Source organism: Nothobranchius furzeri, chromosome 6 (genome assembly GCF_043380555.1).
Source record: "Nothobranchius furzeri strain GRZ-AD chromosome 6, NfurGRZ-RIMD1, whole genome shotgun sequence".
In the NCBI taxonomy this organism is placed as follows: Eukaryota; Metazoa; Chordata; class Actinopteri; order Cyprinodontiformes; family Nothobranchiidae; genus Nothobranchius; species Nothobranchius furzeri.
This window is the reverse complement of record NC_091746.1, coordinates 26,822,971-26,849,443: the sequence shown is the minus strand read 5'-3', so window position 1 is coordinate 26,849,443 and position 26,473 is coordinate 26,822,971. Positions and strand designations below refer to the sequence as shown.

Here is a 26,473-nt window from a genome sequence, read left to right as displayed (position 1 = left end):
TAAGTGTGTAAAAGGTTTTATTATTATTGAGGAGCTAAGGGAGAGACGGGAACCGAAGAAGTGCAGAACTGGCAGCAGGATTCCAGGAGGAGATTCTGAAGAGGGAGACAGAGTATAGGGTGGAAATAATGGACTTATCTGGAGACTAGGCTTACTGTTTCCTGGTAGTGGAGAAACGTACAGGGAGGGTTTGGTCTCCGGGTGAGCTTGAGGAGATCCAGAAGGTGAGGGAATTGATTTATCCAGAGGCGTATGAGCAGGAATGGATGATGGCAGGTGAGCGGCTGAGGGTGGGTGGCCAGGGGAGGAACCAGTGTGGTCTGGAATGCTGAGATCCGGGTTTGTTCTGGAGATGAGGAAAAATGAAGAGGAACCTGGAGGAGAACAGGGAAGGGCATTCAGGTATTTCAGGTGGCAGGTTAACTAGAATGAGATACAAATACAAAATCAGGCTAGAGCTACCCAAACAGAGTAATCATCCGGCGTGGTGAAGTGTCACACTGGTCCTTAAATCCCCTGGGCCCTGATGATGGAATCAGCTGCATCTGGAAGCTCTCAGACACGTCCACCTGTGAAACAATGCTCAGAGGGAAAAAGCAGGGTTACAGGTAGGCAGCTCACCACGGACCATGACAGAAACTGCATTAGTGAGTTACAAATGATATTCTCATGGCCTCAGATAAGAATCTTGTGTCTGTTCTTGTTAGATCTCAGTGCTGCTTTTGACACAGTAGATCACAATTGTCTTATAGAAAGACTTGAGCATGCTGTAGGGATCAAAGGAACAGAGCTAGGCTGGTTTAAATCCTACTTGTCTGATAGATTTCATTTTGTAAATGTACATGACAAATCGTCTTCATACTCCAGGGTTACTTGTGGAGTACCACAGGGTTCAGTGCTTGGACCAATTCTTTTTACTATATATATGATCCCAATTTGTAAAATCATTAGACAGCATGGGATAAACGTTCACTGTTATCTTGACGATATTCAGTTATATTTATCCATTAACCTGATGTTGTTGTCGCCAACATGCCCACAATGTTAGCCTAGATCTGGACAAGTGGGGGAGTAAAGGGAGGTGGAGTGTACAGTCGGTAAAGACGGCTCTCCCTTGCCCTGCCTCCAACATGCGTCCATCTAAAAAGGCTAGGTTATCCTGAGTTATCTCTGTAGTTATGCTGCTATAGGCTTAGACTGCTGGAGGATACACTGGCCACTTTTCACACTCTACTACCTTCTTCTACAATCTGCTCTTTAACTGTATTATTTCCTGCTATTTCAGCTGTTAACTTTATTTTTTCTCTAAGTGTGTTTCTACCCAGAACAAGCTACAATGATGTTCTGCTGAGCTGTGGTGGCCTCATGGAGGGGACCATCGACTAGCACACTGCTGCTAACCACTTAAACATTCTCCCTCTCCTGATAATAACTTTTTGCTTTCCTTGACGTTGGATGTGCTACTACTAGTTTACCCGTTTAATTATAGATTCACTAGGATAAATACACTAAAGTTTATCTCTCACCAAATAGAATATTTACTAAGAAATCACAATGTAACCATAGACACATTGCTTGTTGTGTGTTTGTGTGTGCGTGCGTGCGTGTGCGTGTGTGTGTGTGTGTGTGTGTGTGTGTGTGTGTGTGTGTGTGTGTGTGTGTGTGTGTGTGTGTGTGTGTGTGTGTGTGCGTGTGTGTGTGTGTGTGTGTGTGTGTGTGTGTGTGTGTGTGTGTGTGTGTGTGTGTGTGTGTGTGTGTGTGTGTGTGTCTGCTCTGTCTTCTCGATCCCCAGTGAGTCGTGGTGGATGACTGCTTATACTGAGCCAGGATCCTCTGGAGGTTTCTTCCTGTTAAAAGGGAGTTTTCCTCTCCACTGTCGCTATATGCTTGCTTAGTATGAGGATTGCTGATGAAATTTGCTGGGTTCCTTATATAGGAAACATTATTTCTGATTGGCTTAATGAACTGACCTGAATTGGAATGTTTATTGTGTGAAGTGCCTTGAGATGACTCTTGTCGTGATTTGGCACTACATAAATAAAATTGAATTGAACTGAATTGAAAAATAGAGATACTCTTTGCATCAACCAGTATAGAATATTTTGTTAGATCATATTACACTTGATATAGCCTCTGCTTCCACTTCAAATCAATCTCTCTGGGCTCCTTTGATCGGTTCCATCACATAGCGATGACGGGGGACCATTGATATTGTCCTGCGGGATGATGTGGTTGAGGGGGTGGAGGGTCTAAGTTTGGAGTATCTGGTAGTTCCCTGGAGGTGGGTTCACTGGGGGTGGTCATGAGTCACTGCCCGGCAGCTGCATTGCCCCTGGGCGGGTCTGGGTGGGGGCCTGGGGGCTCAGGGTGTGGGAGTGGCCGGCCCCATAGGGGGATCCGGGTGGGGCCTTGGGGTCGGGTCCTGACATGTATGCTGCCGGGGAGAAGGCAGGAACATGCAGCAGTGCCTGGCTCGGATTCATGGGCCTCAGGTAGACCTTGGCTCCTCTGCTGTCCCTTCACAGGGGAGGGGGAAGTCCAGGAGGGGGAGGACCCAACCTTACCTGGATGTCCTATGTCTTATATAATCTGGAAGTTGTGCAAATGCAGGGATGGGCGTAGATATTCTGCTGGGGTGGGGCTGGGTTGGTGCCCTCGGACTCCGTGAGGCTCTGTGATGCTGCCGCTTTGGGCCCAGGCAGGATGGGCTGGGGTCTCCATGCCCTGTGTGGCATTTTGACAACAGAGGTGCCTATTGGGGCCAGTGGGGGAGCTGGCTCCCTGGAGGGCTAAGCCCAACCAGCCATTCCTCCCCATCACCACACATGTCTCTCTTCCTGCTTCCTCACATCATCACACAAACATGCACATAGGACCTTGGGGGGTGGACAAGTAAGGGAGTGCGGGCATGGACCCCATTTCCACATTCCTGTGGCAACCTGCCCCCCAATTTTATTTGCACCTTAAACACTTCCACCAACGACATTCTGTGCAAACACACACTTAGGGCCTTGGGAGTGAGCACATTCAACAGCAGTTGGCAGGGGGATTTCTCAGCCTCATCCCAAGTGCCGGTGCCCACTTCCAATTTTAAACTGCACTTCGACACTGAGGGCTGTGGGTGCAAGTGGGACGGTGCGGTGGCATCCGCTGGCATAGGCCAGACGATGCCTGCACTGCTCGCTCACCACAGCCATAGAATACACCTCATCAACACTCACTAACACCATAGTGGAGCAGGCGGAGGGAGACTAGGGGTCTTAGCACACCTCTGTCGTCGCTTGGCTTCCTGGGGCTGGAGGCTAGGAGGGAGATCTGGCCGTCCGGTTAGGGTCTGGGGTGGTGGGTTGCTGTGCTCAGCATTGGGTGGGGGAGCCTGCTCATCAGCACCCCAGCAGAAAGGGTCGAACTCTGGGAACCGGTAATGCTTGTACCCCATGTGCAGCAGTACCGGGACCAGAGTGAATAGGGTGTGTATGGGGAGCATGAGTGGGTGTCCGGCATGCATTTTTGAAAGTCTTTGGTTGTATGTGTATGTGTAAGCATGAGGGAGGGAGTGTGTGACTGTGTTTGTGTATGACTGTATATGTCAGGTGGGGCCTTTGACTCCTCCCTTCTCCTGGGACTTCTTTTGATGATATAGATCTTCGTCTCCCCTCTCCCTGCCACACCTGGTGTGGAGTGCGGTGCCTTGGTCTGCCTGGGTCATTTCTCCCGGGTCAGGGGGTTTAAGATTTTTGGCATCTGCCTGACCAATCCCAGTAGCTGTCTGGTGGGGTCTGGGACCCTGGGCTCTGCTGGGTCCCCGGCGGGGTTGGTCGCCCCGGGGTCCCGGGTCGCTTGGTCCTGGGCTCGGCCGGCTAGGGGTTGGGAGGCTGCGGGTGGGCCTGTGGGCTTGCCGCCGATGTCTCCCGGGACTCTGCCGGCTGCTGGTTGTGGCCCCCCGGGGCGATCCTCTGCGCCTCTCGAGAGGGGCGGGGGCTTTTCTGGTCGCAGTCTCCCTGGGATTCCTGTGCTCTGGGGCAGCTCCTGGATCTCTGGGACTTGGAGCTCCCTCCATCTCCTGCACATCTTTAGGGGGCAGATCTGTGGCCCCTCACATTGTCTATTGGGTTTGCTTCACAAGAGCAAACAGAATTCTGTTTGCTTGGCAAGAGAGAGAATGGGTTAATGACTGGTTGTGTTGTGAAGCGCCTTGGGGGGTTGTAGAACCCTAAGAAGGCACTATACAAATACAGGCCTTTTACCACATATTTTCATCACAGTTTGGGACTTCAGAGCTAATAAGTGTCATAAATAGAATAAATATTTTCATTTCCTTAACATGGACACGGAGAGGTCGTATCGCAGTTAACAGCACAGTGAGAACCAAAGCAGTGGGCAACAGCCTACACCTAAACTGACTAATCAAAATGATCCTTTTAAATGTCCAGCTGTTGTTGGCAGTCATCTTTTGGCTGTAGGTGGATTAACATCAGAGGAGGTTCAAGAGGTGAGAGAAACGAGGACAGTGGGAGGTTCCATAAATCATATGCTGTGTATGAAGGATGGTCGCGGGGTAGCATCTCAAGCAGTTCATCCCAGACAGCCCTCGTCCCGGCCACTTCCACCAACTCCTCCAGCAGGACCCCAAGGCGATCCCAGGCCAGATTGGAGATCTACTTGCTCCTACGTGTCCTGGGTCGACCTGGGGGCTTCCTGCTGGCAGGAAATGCCCAAAACTCCACCCCAGGAAGGCGTCCAGGAGGCATCCTGACCAGATGCTCAAACCACCCCAGCTGGCTCCTGTCGATGCAGAGGAGCAGTGGCTCTACTCCGAGTTCCTCCGGAATGTCCGCGCTCCTCACTCTATCTCTACGGCTGAGCCCAGCCAGCCTCCAGAGGAAACTAATTTTGGCCACTTGTGTCCACAATCTTTTGGCCATTACCCAAAGCTTATGACCGTTAAGTGAGAGTCGGGACATAGATTGACCAGTAAAGCATGTCTATGTCAACAACAAAAAAAGAAAAGGAAAGACTTAAAGATCTAGTCACCCCATACCAATCTTACTCCATCCACACTTCCTTTTCATAAACAGGTAGAAAAATGACCCCGAAGAAGACTTTTCCTGGCAGACCGAGAGGACACCACTGCGGCAGTGACTGACAGCATCACCCACTCCCTCCTACCTGCCAGGATTTTTCTCCACGTCCATCACTAAAAGAAAGGAAGGAGAAAGACTTGGTGACTACCATGTCACATGGTACTGGCAATGTTACGTTGGCCCAATCCCAATTCTCGCACTTCCACACTTGTGCCCTTCAGTTGTGCGATCCCAGCCAAGGATGTGAGTGCACAGGGTGTCCAAGTTCTCAAGTGCGGAAGCTGATCCGACACTTGAACCACGCCACCCAAATGTGAATCGATGCGGACTTGGGCGAAGTGTATTATCCACAATCCATTGCTGCGGGAGAAAAACTTCAAGTGCCTTTTCTAATTGTTTGTATGAAAGTTGTTAATAAAGGCTTTTTGTTATTTTTTAGTTTTTTGAGCATAGCATCCAGCATCCCGGCAAGTGTTGCGGTCACTGACGCAATGCTCCCTGTCCTAATTCTGCATTTACACACTTGTTTACCACGCACTCGAAGCCTTACTACATACTTCCTCCAAGTGTGCTTCACAGAAGATCGAAGGGTGCAGTGCGAGTATTGGGATTGGGCCCTTGTCAAGCTCAGCCAACAGCATGGCTGACTGGAGTTCACCTGTAGTGCACACTTTTAACCTGAAGAGGGCGCTACACTGGAAATTTTAAGCTGAGTTATTACATTTTAAATATTAAAATAATGATAACATTATTACACTTTATTGGTAAATTGAAAAAAAAAGCTGATTTGGGGGTGACTTAATCTTTAAGTTTTATTGAATTTACAATCAGGCTATAAACTTGGTAAGAGATGCGATAGTTGAATCGACAAAAAGACGATTGATATTTGAACAAAGAATGTTTTAAAAATGAGAAAAATAAAGAAATAAACAGAAGTTTGACTTGATTTGTAGAATTTCATAATAATTTGATATGATGACTGAGATAGATGAGCAAACAGTGTTGTCTTTTCAAAAATGAGAAACCTTGTACAGAATCTAGTTACGAAACCTCAAAAGGAGCAAAACATTTAAAAATAAAACCTTTATTCATAATAATTTAAATAAAATATGTAATCATTGATTTTCAATCGTGAAAAGACATCTGAATGTATAACAGAGACGTTTAACCAAGAAAACATTCATCACAATTTCATAAAAACTGGAACAAATGACGAAGTTATAAATACGGTAAGCTAGCGCAGCAACAGGGACCTTTCTCTTCCTATTTTGAGTCAGTGCACACAAAAAAGAAATGTCAATTAAACTGTTAAAGTAGAGAAACAGCATCTGTCAATTGTTTTTATGTTTTTTTTTAGTAAATATGAGAACTTTATTTGAAGAAGATCCTCTAAATGAGTTCATGGTGTAAACTATCGTGCACGTGTCATTGCACACGTGGCACTTGGAACGTGGAGTGGATGAAGCCCAGCAACCATGGCAAAAAATCAAAAGAAAAGGTTCACTGCGTACCTTCATGCTCTCATCCTCCTACTCGGCTCATCTGTCAGTCTAGTGTGTGTGTGTGTGTGTGTGTGTGTGTGTGTGTGTGTGTGTGTGTGTGTGTGTGTGTGTGTGTGTGTGTGTGTGTGTGTGTGTGTGTGTGTGTGTGTGTGTTGCTCTTAGGCATTTTGCATGAGTCATAGAGCAAAACCCTCATCAGTGTTTTTGGGAATCATTGGCAAATATGTTGAATGCAGTCTTTTCACCGCCCTCACAACCAGCCCACCTCCACCTCCGACCAGCACTCCCAGTTGATGGGATTCTCATCACCAGTAGTGGATGTAACAGGTTTTTTTCAGGTGAGTGGAGGTTTTAGAGGGTTAGCAGAGCTCGAGGAGGGCTCATCTAAAATGTTCTGAAAGCCACGTTTAAAATCTCTAGGTTAGTTTCACTTTTACTCTTTTAAAAAACTTAATTAAGAAGTCAAAATGAGAATAATATGAAACAGTATGAGCTCTTTTTTGCTGAAGTTGTGTCGATTCGTTTGTTTTGATTTGGCTTTCTGCTCAGCTTTGGGTCACACCTGCTCCCAAACAGCATTCAGCTCACCTGTTCCTTGTCTGTAATCACCCACCTCAGTTTATTTAAGCCTTCCGTGGTCGTCACCACATGTCAAGTACCTGTTGAGGGTCAGGGGTATGGGTGATGCTTCTCCTGCTTCGGGCCTGTTGGGCCAGCAGTGGGAGTTTGGAGGGCGGGGTCGGTTTGGTGAGGGTGGATTTTCTGCCCGGTTGCGGGCAGAGCGGATGCCTTGGGCTTCCTAGGTTGGCCTGTCTGTTCGCGCCTGGTCTGGTCTGATGTTCCGCCCTGGCTTCTGCCTGTACCGGAGGTGGATTTTACCTTTTTGGGGCGATGCCGTAATGGTGGGGTGGCTGGTGCTTTTCAGGATTTAATGGGGTTGGAGTGGGGCTCTCGTTTGCAGCTGTAGACGGACGGCTCTAAGGATCCTGATAGTGGTCGGGTGGCGTTGGGTTTGGTGGTCCCGCACCTGTGCTTCAGCTTTGGTTATCGGCTCCGGGACCATTGTTCCATGTTCACGGCTGAGTTGGTGGCTATCTTATGTGCCTTGCGTTGGGTCAAGGAGCGTCGTGGAGCGTGCTGTTATCTGCTCTGTCTCAGCTGCTGTGTTGGAGGCTCTGTCAGGCTCTGGCTCTAGGCCAGACCTGGTGATTTCTGTCAGGGTGATGCTGCATGATCTGCGGGCTTGTGGCTGTGAAGTTTGTTTTGATTGGGTTCCTGCCCATGTGGGGATGGTGGGCAATGAGAGGGTGGACTCTGTGGCCAAGGCGGTGCTGAGGAGTACTGTTGTGGACCTGGAGGTTGCCATGGGCTCTCCTGAGTATTGTTCAGCGATAGGCAGGGAGGCCATGAGATTGTGGCAGGCATCGTGGGATGGTGGGGTTTTGGGTAGGGGCTTTTATGGGTTACATCGTTTGGTGGGTGGCTGTGGGTCGGTCCTTGATCTTCGGAGGAGAGACGCGGTGGTCCTCACTTGGTTGAGGTTGGGTCATTGTGGTCTTCGAAGCGGACTGTTTTTGGTGGGGAAACATGGACGGGAGGTGATTGTGGGGAGCCCGAGTCTGTGTGCCACGTTCTTCTGCAGTGTGGGCGATATGGTCGCGAGAGGGAGGCCTTTTTTCGGAGGTTGAGGGCTACGGGTCTGTCAGTGCTTTCTCTGCGGACCTTGCTGGGTGCGGAGGACCGGCGTAGGGTGTGGGCCCTTATGTGGTTTCTGCATGTGACGGGGGTTTATGAGAGGCTGTGACGCTCTTTGGCAGTGTGTTTGGGCGGCTGTGGCAGCAATACGCCTCATGGGCATCTAGCCTGCCTCCCTCACTGAAGAAGAAGAAGAAGAAGAAAACACCACATGTCAAAGTCTCCTGTTGTGTTTCACTCTTGCTCCTTCTGCCATCTCCAGTTCATGCCAGCCCACCTCTGTAGCATTTACCTGCACCTTGGGTCCTGCAACAACCAAATCATGACTGGGTCGGTCTTTGTGTCATTTCCTTTCGCGTTAATTAAAGCATTTCAGAGAAAACACAGAGCTGGCTTCAGTTTCATTTTTTACAAATGAATAAATGTGTTTGAGTCACCAGTTACAGATGTTCACAACCTTTTGTAATCTCACCATGAATCCAGTGCAACTGGTGTTCACGCTTACTCCCCTGATTGAATTAAGCTAAAAATCTAATTTACTCGAGTCTATATAATTGCCCGCACTGCACCGACCGGTTTGGTCAGACAGCACACACAAACATATTTATAAACTCCGTATCGCCACACGCTCAGCTGTGAGCAGACAGACTAGTTTCACAGCCGGCCTCCCACACCAAGAACCTTCTCGGACTGCAGCTTCAGCAGAGTCGGCATTTCCCTTTTCTTCATCACAGATAACTTCCTTTGTTATTGAGTTCAAACTTGAAAAAGACGAGATAACAGAAGCACGGCTTTAGTTCCATTTTCTTTTCTTTTTCAAACACACCTGCACACAGAGAGTTTTGCCTCCGCCTGCTGTTTCCTCTTTTTGAAAATAAGATTAAAATGTTATCGCTTGTACCACCTGCACAGAGCTGCTCTGACTCCTGCCACAGATAAACCAGTTTAATCCGGAGCATGAGCACCACACACCGGATTGTGCACGTAGATTGTCTAAAACAGCACACAGAGATGTTTGTTACCCTTTTGGGTTGTTGTTTTTAGAAGAGTTTCTCCGTTTTATTAATACACTAGAAGCTGAACTAGAAGATAAGCTATCAACTGGAAATCTCTGCTAAGCTCTGAACGTCTGAAACAAGCTGAAACGCTGACGTCAAGTGTTTGAACCCAGTGGTGGGTAAATAATAACTACCGGAGTAATTATGTGGGACAGCTGTGTCATGTGTTTCAGAACTTTATTTAAAACAGCTGGCGGTCCAATCTCAGTCGAGTTTAAATCAAATTAAGAATGTTATTACGTCTCCAGCACGTTCTACGTAGGAATGGAGGAGAAGTAATAAATAAAGAAGTGTTATATGATAAAACACAAGTCTTGTGAACCTTTTTAAAGGTATTTTATTTAGTCAGCCTTCAGAATACCATGTCTCCACGTGTCCCGACCGTGTATGTACAGTCTATGGTCCTGACGAAGACCAGGAGGCGGGAGCACATTTCGCTGGTTTTAGTGTCATTGCATTGGCTCCCTGTATGTTTCAGGATCAATTTCAAGGTTCTTCTAATGGTTTTTGTCTTAATGGTCTTGGGCCTTCTTATCTCTCAGAACTGCTTTTACCATATGAACCCTCATGGCCTCTGCGCTCCTCTGGCAGGCGTCTCCGGGTCATCCCTAAAGTCTATGGTGCGGTACGGGGGCTGAAATTAAGACTACTGCCCAGCAGCAGGAGGCTATATAGCAAACTACTGACCTGATTAATGATAAGCTGGCACCGGTAACTGAGAGGCTGGCGCTGCTTACTGAGGAATAGCACCTTTACCGGCGTTACTACTAGATACGCTTGGGACTAGCAGTCCTCTGCTGGTCATTGACTGGTTCACACACTCCCTCTGCTGTCTATTAGCATGGATAGGTTAGTGTTAGCCTGGACGGGCTGGTGTTAGCATTGGAGAGGCTAGCCATTAGCGTGCCTAGGCCGGCCATTAGCTGGATTTCCTACCCCTTGACGGACCATTAGCATGGATAGGCTGGCGTTAGCATTGGAGAGGCTAGCCATTAGCGTGCCTTGGCTGGCCACTAGCTGACTAGTGACTCTCCGAGACATGCTAATGGCTAGCCTCTCCGATGCTAATGCCAGCCTATCCATGCTAATGGTCCGTCAAGGGGGTAGGAAGTCAGGTCGGTAGTTTGCTTCGGGGCAGTAGTCTTAATTTTGGCCCGCATACCGCTCCATAAAAGTCAGGACACACATTCACGGCGAGGCGTCCTTACAGTATTACAGCCCTCGCCTCTGGAACGAGCTGCCAGGGGACCTCAGGGCCGCAGGACGTTCATGTTTTTAAGTCCAGGCTCAAGACCCACCTATTTAAGTTAGCTTTTATTTAATTATTTACTAGTGTTATTTCTCGTTTTACATGATTATATTTTATTACTGGCTTTGCATGTTTTCTATGATTATATTTTAGCATAGTTTCATTATTTAATATTATTATTTTACTGTCTATATGATTTTATTTATTTAGTTTGTTACTTTAGTCATTTACATTAGCTCTTTTATTTTCATATTCTTACTCATTTTAATCCAGTGTTTTATCTGTAGGGGCCCTCTGCCCCGGGGGCGGTGGTCGACTGTTGCTTCCTGGGCGCTCTACAGGTGGTTTAAGTGGCGGTGGGGATCTCAGTGTCAATGTCAAGTTTATTTATATAGCACATTTCCAACAATCAGAGACTGCACAAAATGCTGTACACAGACAAGCAGTAAAAAATTAAATGATAAAACACTGAGAAACATCCAGTAGACCCTAAAATTAATTAACAATAAAATCAGTTAAAAGCAAGGGTAAAAAGGTAGGTTTTTAAAAGAGACTTAAAAGCAGAAAGGCTGTTAGCAAACCTAATCTGTAGGCTGTTCCAGAGCTTGGGAGCGACCACAGAAAAAGCTCTGTCGCCTCTGGACTTCAGCCTAGACTTGGGAACAGATAATAGATGTAGAGAGGATTATCTGAGGCATGGATGTAATTTTCACTTTAGAAGTGTGTGTGTGTGTGTGGGGGGGGGGGGGGGGGGGGGCTGTATCTTTACAGTATGTTCTAATGGGAAACGGGCTTCAACATAAACGGTCGTTTTCCACTTGGTCCTAGAGCTCAACCAGTGTCAATTTAATATAGCGTAATATTGTTTGTGGATGGTAAAAGTGCAGGGATCAAAACTTGACTTTGGAACACACACACACAAAATTACGTCCATGATCTGAGGTTTCGTTTGGGGACGTGAGTGTTTAAAAATTCCAACAGATAAGGAGGGGCCAAATTGTGTAGTGCCTTAAAACAGATCAGTAGCATTTTAAATTGAATCCTGTAAGTGATCGGGAGCCAGTGACTGATGTTATGTGATCCCTGCGCCTCCTACCTGTCAGCAAGCGAGCTGCCCGCATTCTGAGCCACCTGCAAGCGGTGAATTGACGACTGCTCCAGTCCATGATATAGAGTTGCAGTAGTCGAGTCTCCTGTATGACCTTTTCAAAGTCTTTAAGTGGTAAATAGGGCTTGACTTTACTAAGAACACGCAAATGAAAGAACACACTCTGGACCACAGAACTTGTCTGTTTGTAGAGTTTAAAATGGCCATCAATGTAAAAACCCAGATTTCTTGCCTGAGACACGCAGGATTCTAAAGGGCCAAACACACTGTTTACCCCGTGCAACAGCCTATGGTGCCCAGAAACGACAATTTCAGTCTTTTTTTCATTTAAAGTGAGAAGGTTCCATTGTAGCGGGGCTCGAACCTGCAACCTTCCGATCACGGGGCGAGCGCTTAAATCCTGTGTCACCGTTGCTATACAAATAAAGCTGCCTTGCCATTAATAAACTATTAAAGTATTAACAACTGCTTAATATTGTTAATATTAAGTAATGCATTGCTAAGTAGACACCCTGCCACAGTTTGTCCTAATTTTAAGGACACTTAACAATTAATATCGGGAGGGTTAATAGCAGGATCCTTTGTTTTCTAATGCTTAATAAATAATTATTAATAAAGGGACCCTTGTTGTAAAGTGTTACCAATATATGAATAAAGTTGACCTTTAGAGAATTTCCAAAAGCAAAAGAACCAAGGACATCTAAAGTTCTGCAGGCCTCACCTGGTTCAGGTTAAGGTCAGAGGTCGTGATTCATCAGTCGAGGGCAGGTGAGGGACCTTCAGAACTAAAACCTTTGCAAACTAAGTGTGAGGGATTTATCTCCTCACTAATAGTTATGTCTCTTGTTTCTGTTTACTCCTGTATTTGAGTGTTTTAGGTCAAATAAGCTTGGTAATCTATAAATTACTTTAAGTTAAGTTGATCTATTGGTGTTCATCACTCCCTTCTTTCTGAGGTCATTTGTTTAAGTGTTGCCATGGAAGCGCGCCCATAGGCAGCCATGATCAGTTCCTGGTGTGCTTAATCAGCTCTACTGAGGGAGAAACTAACTGACTGAAGAGAAGGGGGGGAGAGGAGGTTATCTTGTGTTTGTTTAAGTGTAGTTGTTCTTGTTTTTGTTCTTTTGAGTTAAGGTAGAAAGTAAATATGTAAATAGATTGTTTGACATATTTTGTTGAGATGTACTTTATTGATTGCAGGATTTCAAGCTAATTGTTTTCCCTGCCCATGTCATAATGGCTGGTCCCAAGTTAGCTTTAAAAAGGGTGGATTCGGTACTGTTGTTGATTGTTAAGGGGAATCCATGCCCCAATGTCATGGATTGTTTGCAGTCAAAGAAAAGGGATAAAAAGTCAGAGCTCTGCAACATCCTGGACTCTTGCTTTTTCTTCTGTTGACAAACAGCTGGTAACATCCTGAGTGAGTGACAAGGCAGAGGCTCTGTCTGGGCCAAAACCTTACACTAAGAACCTCAGGGACTTCTGTGTAAATATTCGGTTGACTGACAAGAGCAGAACATTTTGTGCGTCCCATTCCATCAGGAGTCAAACTGAAACACCATCAGTCAAACATGGTGGTGGTAGTGTGATGGTCTGAAGCTGCTCTGCTGCTTTAAGACATGGACCACTATGAATTCTGCTCTTTCAGAAATTTGTGAATGTCAACATCTGACCTTTGACCCTAAAGATGTGGATCACTTGTTTAATTGACACATTTGCAGTGGTCTCTAGTAGAAATGCACTGGTACAGGTTGTACTCTAGGGAAGAAAAAACACTGGTGCACCTAGAGTTTCATCATCTATTTTCCATCAGAATCTAATGCAGGAGACCATTTTCATGTTCAGCCTGCATGAAACACTCGGGAGTGAGTGATTGTGAGAAATTAAAAAAAAAATGATAAGCAGGCCATGCATGCTGGAAACCCCTCCAACATGGACGCTTCTGGAAAGAAGAGTGGGACAAACTTCTCCAGTGAGACTCTTTACCAGTTCTCTGAAATAACGGATCCGGTCGCTGACTCTGAGGATGTTGCAACCCGTTATTGGGTTTTGGGAATTGATTACTTTTTCACACAGGACCAGGATGGTATAGATGGCTTTGTGTTCTTAATAAATAAAAATAAATGACGTCATCATCTGATAACCACATTTAATTTTTACTCTCGGGTACTTTTGTCTGACAATGACATTTATTTGATCTGAAAATAATTAAAAGACAAAAACAAAAAAACTAGAACTGCAAGCAGTTATCAACGGGTTCCAAGCCAACCAGCGCCAGTCCCCCACCCGCCCCCGCCTTCGCCATTCCTCACGTGGCCCCGCCCCAACAACAGTTCTCCTGCCGGCATCCCGTCAGCACCAGTCTATGGTCAGCACACATCAACCTGCGCAGTCAAACGAATACTCGGGGTAACTCACTGAACCTTTTGCGCAGCCTCTACCAATCTTTCACAGGCATGGCTGACTTCTCAATCCATAACAATCCAGTTCCATCATGAAAGTTTTAAAGATTGTGGAGATTTCGTCGCTTAAGTAATGTGTTGCATGGGACAGCAGTAGCTCGGGAGGTGGAGCAGGTTTTCCAGTAATCGAAAGGTTGCAGGTTTGATCCCGACTCTGACCAACGAATGCTGCCCAAGAGCAGCTGTGGCTACTTTGTATCTCATTCCCACCAGTGTGTGTTTGTGTGTATGAATGGGTGAAAGACTGACCACGTGCCCGCCCTCTCCATTCGTTGCAAAGCCCCAGAGACACGTTCTCCTGCCGGCGTCCTGTCAGCTCTCTAAACTGGCAGAATTAAATGAACACTCAGGAAATCGCCTTGAACCTTTTGCACAGCCTGTAGGAAAATCTTTCATAGGCATTGATAACATCTCAATTCCTATTTACAATCCAGTTCCATCGTTTAATTTTTAAAGGTCTTGGAGATTTAGTCAATTAAGTCATTTGCTGCACGAGACAACAGTAACTCATGAGTTGGAGCAGGTTTTCCAGTAATCGGAAGGTTGAAGGTTTGATCCAATCTCTGTCCAGAGAATACTGCCTTGCCTCTCAATGTGCCCCAGGGCAGCTGTGGCTACGTTGTAGCTCATTCCCACTAGTGTGTGACTGTGTGTGTGAATGGCAGAAAGACTGATTGTGTTAAGCTCCTTGGAGGGTTGTTGAACTCTACTACGGCGCTATACAAATACAGGCCATTTACCATTTCAATATTACTGACAATGTATAATAAATTAACAAAAAATGTTTTCTTTATAAAGAAATTTCCTGAATATTCTTGGATCATCATAAGGTCATGAGAAATCAGGTTTTGTCATTTTTTTGTTTCTAAATATATTGAGATTCATAAATAAAATAACCTAAACAAAAACTTTATTCTTAAATCCATATTTGATTTAAAAATTACCAAACAATTATCTATACATCAACAGTCTATTAGGCATAACATAAATACTTGATAATGTCCCTAGATTTAATAGATTTTCAACAAAAATTTTGAGTTTAATTTCGAGACTTACTGATCAAATGATTTTAAAAAATCCAAAAATCATCACAAAATTACCAAAATATTCTCAGATGGCAATGCTAACCTGTGGAATACAATGCTGTTGTTTTTAAATCAGTAGATTCAAAATTTTAAAAAAAAATTGGTAAATATAATTTTAAGGGCCCAAAATTCAAATTTTCATAAAAAATATTGCTACTTTATAAAATTAGTAGAAAAATGTCAGATCACCACAGGTACATGTAGAATGTTATAAATGGTTTATATTTACTGTATACCTAAAAAACTTTCTATCAAAATTATTTACTTTTTAATCCAACTATACAGAAAAAACTGGAGAGAGAGAGAGAGAGAGAGAGAGAGAGAGAGAGAGAGAGAGAGAGAGAGAGAGAGAGAGAGAGAGAGAGAGAGAGAGAGAGAGAGAGAGAGAGAGAGAGAGAGAGAGAGAGAGAGAGAGAGAGAGAGAGAGAGAGAGAGAGAGAGAGAGAGAGAGAGAGAGAGAGAGAGAGAGAGAGAGAGAGAGAGAGAGAGAGAGAGAGAGAGAGAGAGAGAGAGAGAGAGAGAGAGAGAGAGAGAGAGAGAGAGAGAGAGAGAGAGAGAGAGAGAGAGAGAGAGAGAGAGAGAGAGAGAGAGAGAGAGAGAGAGAGAGAGAGAGAGAGAGAGAGAGAGAGAGAGAGAGAGAGAGCTCAGGGGTCGGCAACCTTTTCCAATCAAGGAGCCATTACCTGTTTCCCACAGTAAACACTGGGAGCAACAGCAGCCGCGGCGTTGTGGGTGGGGCCTACAGGGCCTGAGCAGGTGATACTTTTTCACACGTCACACACGTCTCCTTTTAAAACATGTTTAAACAGTTCAGAATAATAATCCAGGCTGTGTCTGTTGGATTGTTGTAATTAAACTTTGTACAGAACAAAAGCTTTCATTAAACAATGTGTAAAAGGTAAGAAAAGGTTCCAATCGTTTTTTTTCCTCGTCTACAGTGATGGAGATGACGCAGTACACATGGGTCTGGTGTTAAACAAGTTTGTTTCTCTCTGCAACACTCTTCACAACAAGGCAAAACAGTTAAATGACAGGGTTCGCAGATATTTCCAGCATTTGACCGTTTATTTTGACGGAGAAACCTAAATCCTGCAGATGCGCTGACATTTTAATCATGGCACACATCGTGGAGGTTGCTAAATCAATCAAGAAAACATCTGAGCATTTTACTGGACGCTGTGTTCAGCACAGCTCGCTGTCAGCGCACAAGGTGGACAGTGAGCTGAAGATGTGGAGAGGGGCTTGGAGAGCGCCGGTCACCGGCGGCAGCAGAACCAGAGCGCATGCGGGAGGATTCCTCCCACTGAAGCAAGTGTTTTCCAAGCCGTCTCTCAGAGAGACTTGTCACTTAGAAAATGTTCCCTGGTTGTGAAACTTTGGCTGAATAGCGCTTGTTCCTTTCTCCAATTCAATTCGATTCAATTCAAAAATACTTTATTAATCCCAGAGGGAAATTCTATTTCAATGTGGCGATGCATCCATGAGCCTGTCTGAGGCTAAAGCTCAGAAGCACCTATAGTGACATTTGATTAGCCAACAAATGATAAATGACCCGCACTTGTATAGCGCCTCTAGTAAGGACTCCAAAGCGCTCTACGCTACAGTGTATCATTCATCCATTCATACACACATTCACACACTGGTGGTGATGAGCTACGATGTAGCCACAGCTGTCCTGGGGCGCACTGACAGAGGTGAGGCTGCCGGGCACAGGCGCCACCGGTCCCTCCGACCACCACCAGCAGGCGAGAAGGGTTAAGTGTCTTGCCCAAGGACACAACAGCAGACTTCTCTGTCCGGAGCCGGGATCGAACCTGCAACCTTCCGATTACTGGACATCCCGCTCGACCTGTTCAGCTACTGCTGTCCATGAGCAGGTGATCTGTCATTTCAGGTCTTCATCATTTTCGTTTGGATTTTAAAAGATGACAAGCTTTAGAACTGACATACAGAGAAAAAATGAATGCAGCAAAATAAAAATACATTTTAAATAAATATTCATTCATAATTTTACAAGCACAGAGAGCCGCATCAGAGGGATGAAAAAGCCGCGAGTCGCCGACCCCTGAACTAGGTCATTAGACACTGGTTTCAAATTAAAACAAGAATGTTGTAAATTATTAAATTTATTACAGCCCCTCCCCCCCATATGTGGATATGTCTGCAATGCACCTGGTATAAATAAATCTGAACATCGCAATAAAACATTAAACTTCACCTACAGCTGCTGCGACTTCAGAGTCTTACCGTAGAACACAAAGTGCTTGGATCTGCAGCGTAATGTCTGAAGCACCTTGACCCAGCGTACACACGTTAAACTACTGTTGATCATACGTCCAGATGGATCCTCTGGTGGCGTTTCAGATTACACTTCTGGGTGAAGCGTTTTCCGCAGGCCAAGCAGCAGTACGGTCTCTCCCCCGTGTGGACGCGGCGGTGGGCCTTCAGGTTGCTGAGCTTGGTGAAGCTGCGCCCGCAGAGCGGACAGCAGAACGGCCGCTCACCCGTGTGCGTCTGGAGGTGGGCCTTTAGGTTGCTGGGGTGGGGGAAACTCTTTCCACACTGGCTGCAGCACAGGAGGTGTCTGGCGCCGCTGTAAAGGTGAGAGTCCAGACGGGGGCAGGGGTTGGTATCGTGGCGGCTTGCTTGGTACTGATGGGGTTTGATGCTGACCCACGCGGCCCCGGTTTGGTTCAAAGTCTGTTTGTCTCCCAGGTGAGAGCGCTGCACCGATGGAGGGGGAGGAGCTACGGTTTTGGATGAGGAGGATGTTCTGTTGGAGTTATTTAGGTTTACCGCCTGAGAGTGAGCCACAGACAGTGCTGCAGCAGAGCTACTGGACAGTGGGTGGGGGGGCTTTTTCAGTGGTCTGTGCAGATGTTGCACAGCTGTCTGTAATCGGAATCCCATACCCTTGTGTGAGTGTTGCTTCAAAACATCCTGCACTGCGGCTTTGTGGTAAACGTGGTTGGGTTTATGTCCTGAACTCCCTCTGGGCTGCGGCGCTGAGCGGGAGAACGATCGTCTTCCAGAGGTTTTCAGCTTCGTTTCCGCGTGCCCAGTTTCCCTAAAACCATCGGAATCGAGCATTTCCTCCTTGACCGTTACACCCAACGAGCTGCTGGGCTGTCGTCTGGATCTTGAGGATTCTGAGGAGGAAACCTGATCCCCGCTCGAGGTAAACCGAACTTCCATTCTGATGGCGTCAGAACGCTCGTGGTCTCCGTGCTCGGCAGAACCTGCAGCCATGACTGGATCACACTCATGTTCCAGTCCAGCTGCCGCGGTGGGCAGCCCGGTCCAACCGGAGTCGAGTTCAAAAGCTGGACAGTTAGGCTGGTCTGCCGCCACGTGCGTTTCCTCCTGAAATGTGAATATCTGTGGGTCGTTTTTAATCACGTTCTTCAACAGCTCGTCGCTGTTTTCCTGAGTTGGTTGTGTATCGACCGTCTCACTTACGTCGCCCATCTCACAGCCAGATTCACCTGAAACAGGTAAAACAGGACTTAGTTATAGAGTCTGAATGCTCCGTGCTCTGAGACACCACAGACTCCAGCCAGATGTTCCCACGACTTCCTGGTGTTGGTCTGGCCTCCTTCTCAGCCACCAGGTGGTGATCACCGGTTCAATGTAAGCAAGGACAGAACGTTATCAATCCAACCTCCTCCTCTTTTAACTACAAACAGATACCAACCCTCTAGAGCGTTGCTCCAGCTGCTCAAGTGAAGAGAAGAACAGGACGGTTTCTGTCCTTCCTCCTCCTTCATGACCACGGCTGGCATCAGATCTTCTTCTGCGACCTGAACATGAAAAACAGCACACTGCCCAAGTTAGAAAGCACAGAGGACACACACTACAAATTCAGCAAAACTGGATCAGTTACGATGGTTTCACTGATTTCTTTCAAACGTGGATACTGGAAAACACCCTTGGCTGAATTAAATGTTGTCGTCTTCCTCCGCTTATCCGGGTCCGGGTTGCGGGGGCAGCATCCCAACTAGGGAGCTCCAGACCGTCCTCTCCCCGGCCTTCTCCACCAGCTCCTCCGGCAGGACCCCGAGGCGTTCCCGGACCAGATTGGAGATGTAACCTCTCCAACGTGTCCTGGGTCGACCCGGGGGCCTTCTGCCGGCAGGACATGCCCGAAACACCTCCCCAGGGAGGCGTCCAGGAGGCATCCTGACCAGATGCCCAAACCACCTCAACTGACTGATTTCGATCCGGAGGAGCAGCGGTTCTACTCCTAGTCCCTCCCGAATGTCCGAGCTCCTCACCCTATCTCTAAGGCTGAGCCCGGCCACCCTACGGAGGAAACTCATTTCGGCCGCTTGTATCCGCGATCTCGTTCTTTCGGTCATTACCCAAAGCTCATGACCATAGGTGAGGATTGGGACGTAGATCGACCGGTAAATCGAGAGCCTGGCTTTCTGGCTCAGCTCCCTCTTCACCACGACAGATCGGCTCAGCGTCCGCATCACTGCAGACGCCGAACCGATCCGCCTGTCGATCTCCCGATCCCTCCTACCTTCACTCGTGAACAAGACCCCGAGATACTTAAACTCCTCCACTTGAGGTTGGACCTCTCTCCCGACCCGGAGTTGGCAAGCCACCCTTTTCCGGTCGAGAACCATGGTCTCAGATTTGGAGGTGCTGATCCTCATCCCAGCCGCTTCACACTCGGCCGCGAACCTACCCAGCAAGAGCTGAAGGTCAGAGCTGGATGAAGCTAGGAGGACCACATCATCCGCAAAAAGCAGTGACGAGATTCTCCTGCCACCAAACTCGACACACTCCACACCACGGCTGCGTCTAGAAATTCTGTCCATAAAGGTAATGAACAGAACCGGTGACAAAGGGCAGCCCTGGCGGAGTCCAACCCTCACCGGGAACAGGTCCGACTTACTACCGGCTATGCGGACCAAACTCATGCTCCTCTGGTAAAGGGACTGAATGGCCCTTAACAGAAAGCCACCCACCCCATACTCCTGGAGCGTCCCCCATAGGCTGAATTAAATGATTGTTTTTAATTAATTAATGCTGAAGACCAGATAATCAGCGTTCTAAACTGGTATTTTCCAGATGCTATTTATGAAAGTTTTAGTATGTAGTGAGTAAAGTTGATTTATTTAGCACTTATCTGCAGTGATGGGAATAACACTGTTTAAAATAACGGCGTTACTCAAAAAAATTGTTTTTTCAGTAACGAGTAATCTAATTACCGTCTTCTTTTATCATAACGCCGTTTCCGTTACTGATAAGAAAATGCGTGTGTTACTAATTCAGCAGCGCGGTGTGTTGAAGCAGTCATCAGCTGATTGAGAACTAAAGAGGCAGATGTTTTCAGACAAGCTCATCGCAACCCGTGAAGAACGAGGAAGACAGGATGAAGTTACGGCTGCAGACCCGCAGACTCGCTGCTGCAGGCGTGAATCTGCAGCCGTGCCCTTCTTGGCGTGACAGCGGGACGTCCTGAAGGTCCGCTCACCTGTTCACCGCTCAGACGTCACGATCTTCTAGCTTCCTAGATCATCCAACTGTAACCTGTTTCTGATCATGTGTTTAGTCCCGCCGTAACACTGATGCATCAGCCTCAGACGTCATGGAGCTCAGTTGTGTGTTTACCACCCAGCTTCTGTGTTTGGGTCTGACCCAAGTTAGTACATTTAGGTCCCCCATCAGATTTGTGCCTCTTCTTCTGTCATTTTAAAGGATTTTATTTATTTATTTAACCGTTACTAGATTAGCAGCAACAGAAATGCTACTAAAAACACACAATTATGTGAAGCTGGAAAAATTAAACTACTGTACAAAACTACATTTATTTCAGTAATTTAACTAGTAGTGATGGGAATTTCGGTTCTTTTTAGAGACCTGGTTCTTTCGGCTCCCAAGTGGCTCCTCAGATTTTCTGTTGTGTAGAGTACATTTATAAACAAAATAATGCTAAACTATAAGTAAAATGATTTTATAATGTAAAAAATGCAATATATCAAATATTTATCATTTCTATGGATTTAATAACTGAACACTTTACGAAATCTCAACTTTCCGACTGCTGGCGCTCATTTTCTCACCGTCTTCGTCGCACTCTCCTCTCTCTCTGGCCTCTTTCCTCCTCCTCATTCCGTCTGGTCTCCCTCCACCTCTGCTGTGTGTCTGAGTCTGATCCTCCCTCCTCCCCGCCCCTACTGCTCTGTGTGTGGACAGTCTGGACACGCAGTTACACATGTTGACCAATCGCCTGTAGCTTTCACCAAAACAAGTAGGGTGGGGGGAGGGGAGGGGACAGCTCCCAATGACGAGCCGGCTCCCGTCGTTCACTTCAAAGAGCCGGCTCTTAAAGCCGGTTCGTTCGCGACCGACACATCACTATTAACTAGACTGAGAGACAATTTAAAGGCTCAGGAACCTTTACAGGTGTTTCTATTTGCAATTATAAATTTGAGCTGATTGGTGTCTTGTTAAATATCACACAGTGACATTTTAATAGTTCACATTAGTGTAATGTTCCTGTATGTAGTTCCTCCTGTTAAGTGCCCATTTATTTCAATTATTCAGTTTTATAGAAAAAATTGGGACATACATTTTATTATGTTCCACTAATTAGTCATTTATATTTCAGTTTTGTAGTAATTTATAGTAAATTAAGTAAGTTTAATTAAGAGAGGAACCAATTTTTCTTGAATCCTTTAATGAAAAAAGTAACAAAGTGGTTATTTTTGTTGGTAATTAGTTACTTTTATAATCTTCTAACTTGGTAAGCAACAAAGTTACTTTGTTGACAAAGTAATCAGTAACTATAACTAATTACTTTTTTAAAGTAACCTTCCCAACACTGCTTATCTGAAAGAAAAATCACAAAAATGACTTAAAAAAAGTTTCATATGACAAATGAGTCATCCAGACTGTCGATCCGACATAAAGATAAAGGAAGTTTATTTGAAAGTCAGCGTGCAACAGCCTGGAAGGAGCAATCCCCTCGATTGGTCTCTGGAACTTCTAGAAGGTTCTGGTTCTGTAATATATGGAGGGGCTTGACCATGTGGAGCCCTGAAAGTTATAGTACGGGTTCTAAATTGAACTCTAAACGGGTAACCAGTGAAGAGAGATCAGAGCAGGATTGATGTGTGCTCTTCTGGTTGCTCCAGTTAGGAGCCTCGCTGCTCATTCTGGACAAACTGAAGGCGGTCAAGGGCTTTTTTAGTAAAACATGTGGAGTGTGTTACAGTATTCTAGACGGGAGGAGATAAAAGCGTGGATGACCGGTTACAGTTCATGTTTGGACACCAACCTTTGAAGTTTGGAGATATTTCTTACGTGATAAAAATTGTTTCAGACCAGCGTTTTGGACTTGCCTTCAGAAGAAATAGGGAGCCTAAGTCTCGCCCATCTACTTCCGGATCACGGCCCCCTACTGCCCAAAATATGGAATTGGACTCTGCGGACCGATAAGATATTTTCTGATCCCATGGATTTAAAGCTGTTACCTGAGGGGAGGGGTCAGTGTTTTGAGGCCATGTTTGCGTTCAAAACTAGCATGATTGCAGATTTGCTGCATCTCCCCTGGATCCTTGTCCACCAGAACCAGAAATCTACATTGGCAGAGGAAACGAGAAACTGCTAAACACCAGTCGCTGGAGGGTTTTAGACAAATGCGAGAGAACTACTTTTCTCTGATTTCAGCTTGTTAGGGACCGGCTCAGATCAATATTAGATTGGACATCGAAGAAAATGCAGCTGTGGTCACTCACATGAACCTCTTCAAAACGTAAATGTTTGATGTAGGGCTGCAGCTATAGAATATTTTTGTAATCGAGTACTCTATCAAATCTTTTATCAATTAATCAAGTACTGTTATAAATTACTCTTTTGCGATTGTAAACCATTATATCAAATAGCATGTTATAAAATATGAAAGACCTCTTGAAATGAGCAAGCAATTGCCAGTTATTCTTCAAGTTTTATTCAAAATTAGTTTTCAAAACTTCAGCACTTCAACTTTACTTCACAGTAAACAAATGCGAGCGGCTGCGGCCCAAACAGAACCAGAACCGCTCACGGCGCATGCGCAAACATGTTTCGCCAGCTGTTTCCCAATTAACACACGTCCGTTTTAATTCCTACACTTTTTTTTTCTCACACTAACAAGGATTGTCGAGAAAGCATCTTTGCCGTGATTATGTCAAATTATACTGATCACAAAACATTTATTTACTTTCTTTCGTTTTCCTCCGCCACTCATAAATACCTGTGTCCTCCTGTAGCAATCCCAAGGGACAACAGACATCAATAACAACAAAATAAAAAATCTGACGTGTTGTAAAAACTGCTATTTTTAGCACATTTTAAGACCGACGTGTTGCTACCACACGTACGGTGTGAGCTGAAACTGAGTGCTACAAATGTAAAAGTCGCACAGTGTCCGCAGAATATATAGAAATACAGGCTAAAATATCTTGTAGAGGCTCCGAGTCCGCTTGCAGAAGTGACATTTACATGTGGATGTTTCCTGGTCAGGTGCTGCAGCATGGAGGATCGTGTGGTGTTGTGGTAGGCTAAATCCATTTTACAGTATTTACACTGGACTACGTTTACCGCCTTACGAGGTGAAAATTGGTCCCATACCTTTGACATTTTCTGTCTTTTTCGCACTCCACTGGGGTCCACGTCGTCCGCCATGGCTTAGAATAAGTTAAGAACTTACATTCGCTACTCGCGTGTGCTTTCAGTGTAGTGTGTATGCGCGTCACTTATTTCGGTCCGGGTGAAACATGACCCCGGGCGATTGCAAAACCATGAATTAATTAAACATGAATTAAACAAAGCCTCGAGGCAGAGAATTTGACTCGCGGATTTTTTTGTACTCGAATTATTCGAGGTACTCGAGGAATCGTTTCAGGCCTAGTTTGATGTTTAGTCCCTAAGAAAAAACAAGATCCAAGGTATGGTCCATTTGATTTGCGGGGCTTGGAATGTGCTGTCCAGTCACGAGACTCAGTAGTAGTAACAAACTCTATTACAGGGTAATGAGCACGTCAACGTGTAAGTTAGTCACCAAGAATTAAAGTGTTCCTAATTTGATTATTGATGATAGAAGTTATGCAAATTCAGAGAGGAAATACTCGCGTTTTTTTCCAATGAAAGCATTAAAATCTGAATCATCCTTTAAATTGCCACTTCTGCATTTAAGTAGAGCTATCATCACATGATTACACTGTGTTATCTTTGACAATGTTCGTTTGAGGTGGTATTTACCACAATTTGAGATGGAATCAGGCTTGATCAGCTCTAATAATCCCAAGTCATACTTGAGGGAGACGAGTTGTGTTCCGAGTCTGACTAACCTCAGGGCTCTGGGTAACTGCTGGGTGATCTGGTGATGGTGTTTTGCTTTCTTGGTCGCAGCTTGATAACCAGCATTCAACAGAATCACCCGGATTTTGCAAATCGCAGCTTCTCAACATGTCTAAAAAGAGAAGAGAAAAATTAACGCACTCCTTTTGAGTTGATGACATTTCAAGGCCTAGATTGAACCTCATATGTTTTATTACCATCCTGGAGGTCTTTGAGCTTTTCTTCCACACTTCCAGTGTTCTGATCCGAATCCGTCCTCACATCAGCAGCATTCCGTTTAGTTTTACCTCCATCGCCACAGAGTTTTCCTTCAGTCATTTGCACCACCTGCAGCCTCAGGGACTCCACCTCCTGCTTACTGCGCTTCACCTCCACCAGGACGACATCCTCCACCAGCCTGGTGACCTCAAACATCGCGGTCTTCACCACAGCCTCCATTACATCGGAGAGCTGGGTCTGAAACGTCACTATTAGGGTGTCCAGATTGGACATGTCTCCGCTTGAGTCCGTGTTCGCCGTTAGCTGCTCCGTTTGTTTGCGTCCGCTTTAAGAACTCACTTGTGGGAAAGCCGTGAACAACCTGATAGGAATTAGAAAACAGCATCTTTTCAGAAACTCGTTCATTTCGTCGGCCTCGTTTTTCCAGGTAGTTAGCGAGAAGCGTTTTAGTAAACAGTAAATATTCCGATTGATGCTTCTTGACATCAGAAGTCGGCTAAGCTAGCCGGCTAACGCGCAGCTTCTGCTAACTTTCATTTGCTAAAGAAACAACAAACAGCGTATCGAGTTGCGGATGTGCAGAAAGCTGGTCCAACGCGTTATTCTGTCCAACTCCGGGTTTGTAAATAAGCTAAAAAGTGTAACAAAACATGTCGTTAAACCAAGTCGGGAGACAAACATCCGCTTAGCCTTGTTTTTAGTCGTGACGTAATGAACGACGAAGTACGGTGGCCTGAGATGGAGTTTTTTTTTGTTTATTATCATTAAATGCTTATTACAATTTCTCGTGAGACAACAACACATAATGGAAACATACAAGGCATCCTTAGTAACAATAAAAGAAAAACAAATAAACTTAAAAAGAGGCACTTATATCAGAAAGTAAAAACATTGTTAGAAGATTAAACATTTTTCTGCAGCATGACAAATGGCTTTTGCAGTTGCATTTGAATTTTTTATACGAGTCAAAGTGGATAAGAACATATGGAATTCATTTGTGAAACAGTTCATGTTTGGCAGTTGTTTTTTTCCATTTGCTTTTGTGGATGTGGTATTTACCCATAATAATAATAATAATGTTTATTAACAATGAATTATTCCCATTTAATTTAGAATTGTAAATAAGAATATCTTCATTTGTAAATCGATCAAGTTCTCTTATTTTATTTCTTAACCAACAATGGACTTCTTCCCAAAACCTCTTACTCATATGACAGCTGAAAAATAAGTGTTCTGTTTCTTCAGGGCTTCCCTGACAGAATTCACAAGGGTCAACTTCAAAACCAAATATCTTCCTCAGTGTCTCGTAGTTGTTAAGAATTTTAAATTGCATTTCTTTTACTTTGGGCATTATAGGCCATTTTATAAATTTTAATTGTTTTTCTTCATTTATTGGATTTCCTAGTATTTTTATTTTAATCTTTCTATCATAATCATGATAGATATATTTTAAAGGCTCCATTTAAAAATTTATTATCACATTTTCTTTCTGTGATGTTCAATTCTCCTATTAATAAATTAGGAAGTTTTATTTGAACATTAGAGAAGAGAATCGTGTTTTCTATCATTTGTATCAAAGTCACTGGTATAGCCTTATACTTTCTCATATTCCTGAAGAGAACATTGAATGTTATTAAATTTGTATTTAAAATTCTGT

At 45.2% G+C, this 26,473-nt stretch overlaps 2 protein-coding genes across 5 annotated transcripts; both read right to left on the bottom strand.

The window, feature by feature from the left end:
• Positions 1 to 15,680, bottom strand: LOC139070277 (cell division protein ZipA-like). Its single transcript, XM_070552079.1, has 4 exons — positions 14,408 to 15,680; positions 463 to 5,197; positions 182 to 374; positions 1 to 95 (listed from the first exon to the last, which is right to left on the bottom strand). Exon 2 carries the CDS (start codon positions 4,058 to 4,060, stop codon positions 3,590 to 3,592), a length of 471 nt encoding a protein of 156 aa, XP_070408180.1. The 5' UTR covers positions 4,061 to 5,197; positions 14,408 to 15,680; the 3' UTR covers positions 1 to 95; positions 182 to 374; positions 463 to 3,589.
• Positions 6,228 to 26,109, bottom strand: LOC107393648 (uncharacterized). 4 transcript variants are annotated; one of them, XR_011520820.1, is made up of 5 exons: positions 24,795 to 26,109; positions 24,588 to 24,709; positions 18,938 to 19,043; positions 17,491 to 18,728; positions 6,228 to 8,461 (listed from the first exon to the last, which is right to left on the bottom strand). XR_011520820.1 is itself a non-coding variant. In XM_015972175.3 (4 exons), exons 1-4 carry the CDS (start codon positions 25,087 to 25,089, stop codon positions 17,572 to 17,574), a joined length of 1,680 nt encoding a protein of 559 aa, XP_015827661.3. In that variant the 5' UTR covers positions 25,090 to 26,109; the 3' UTR covers positions 16,077 to 17,571. The 4 variants fall into 4 exon arrangements, 1 of the variants encoding a protein (XP_015827661.3); XR_008563911.2 differs by having other exon boundaries at positions 8,452 to 8,587; XR_011520819.1 differs by lacking the exon at positions 6,228 to 8,461 and adding an exon at positions 13,832 to 14,483.
• Between the last annotated feature and the right edge of the window lie 364 nt (positions 26,110 to 26,473).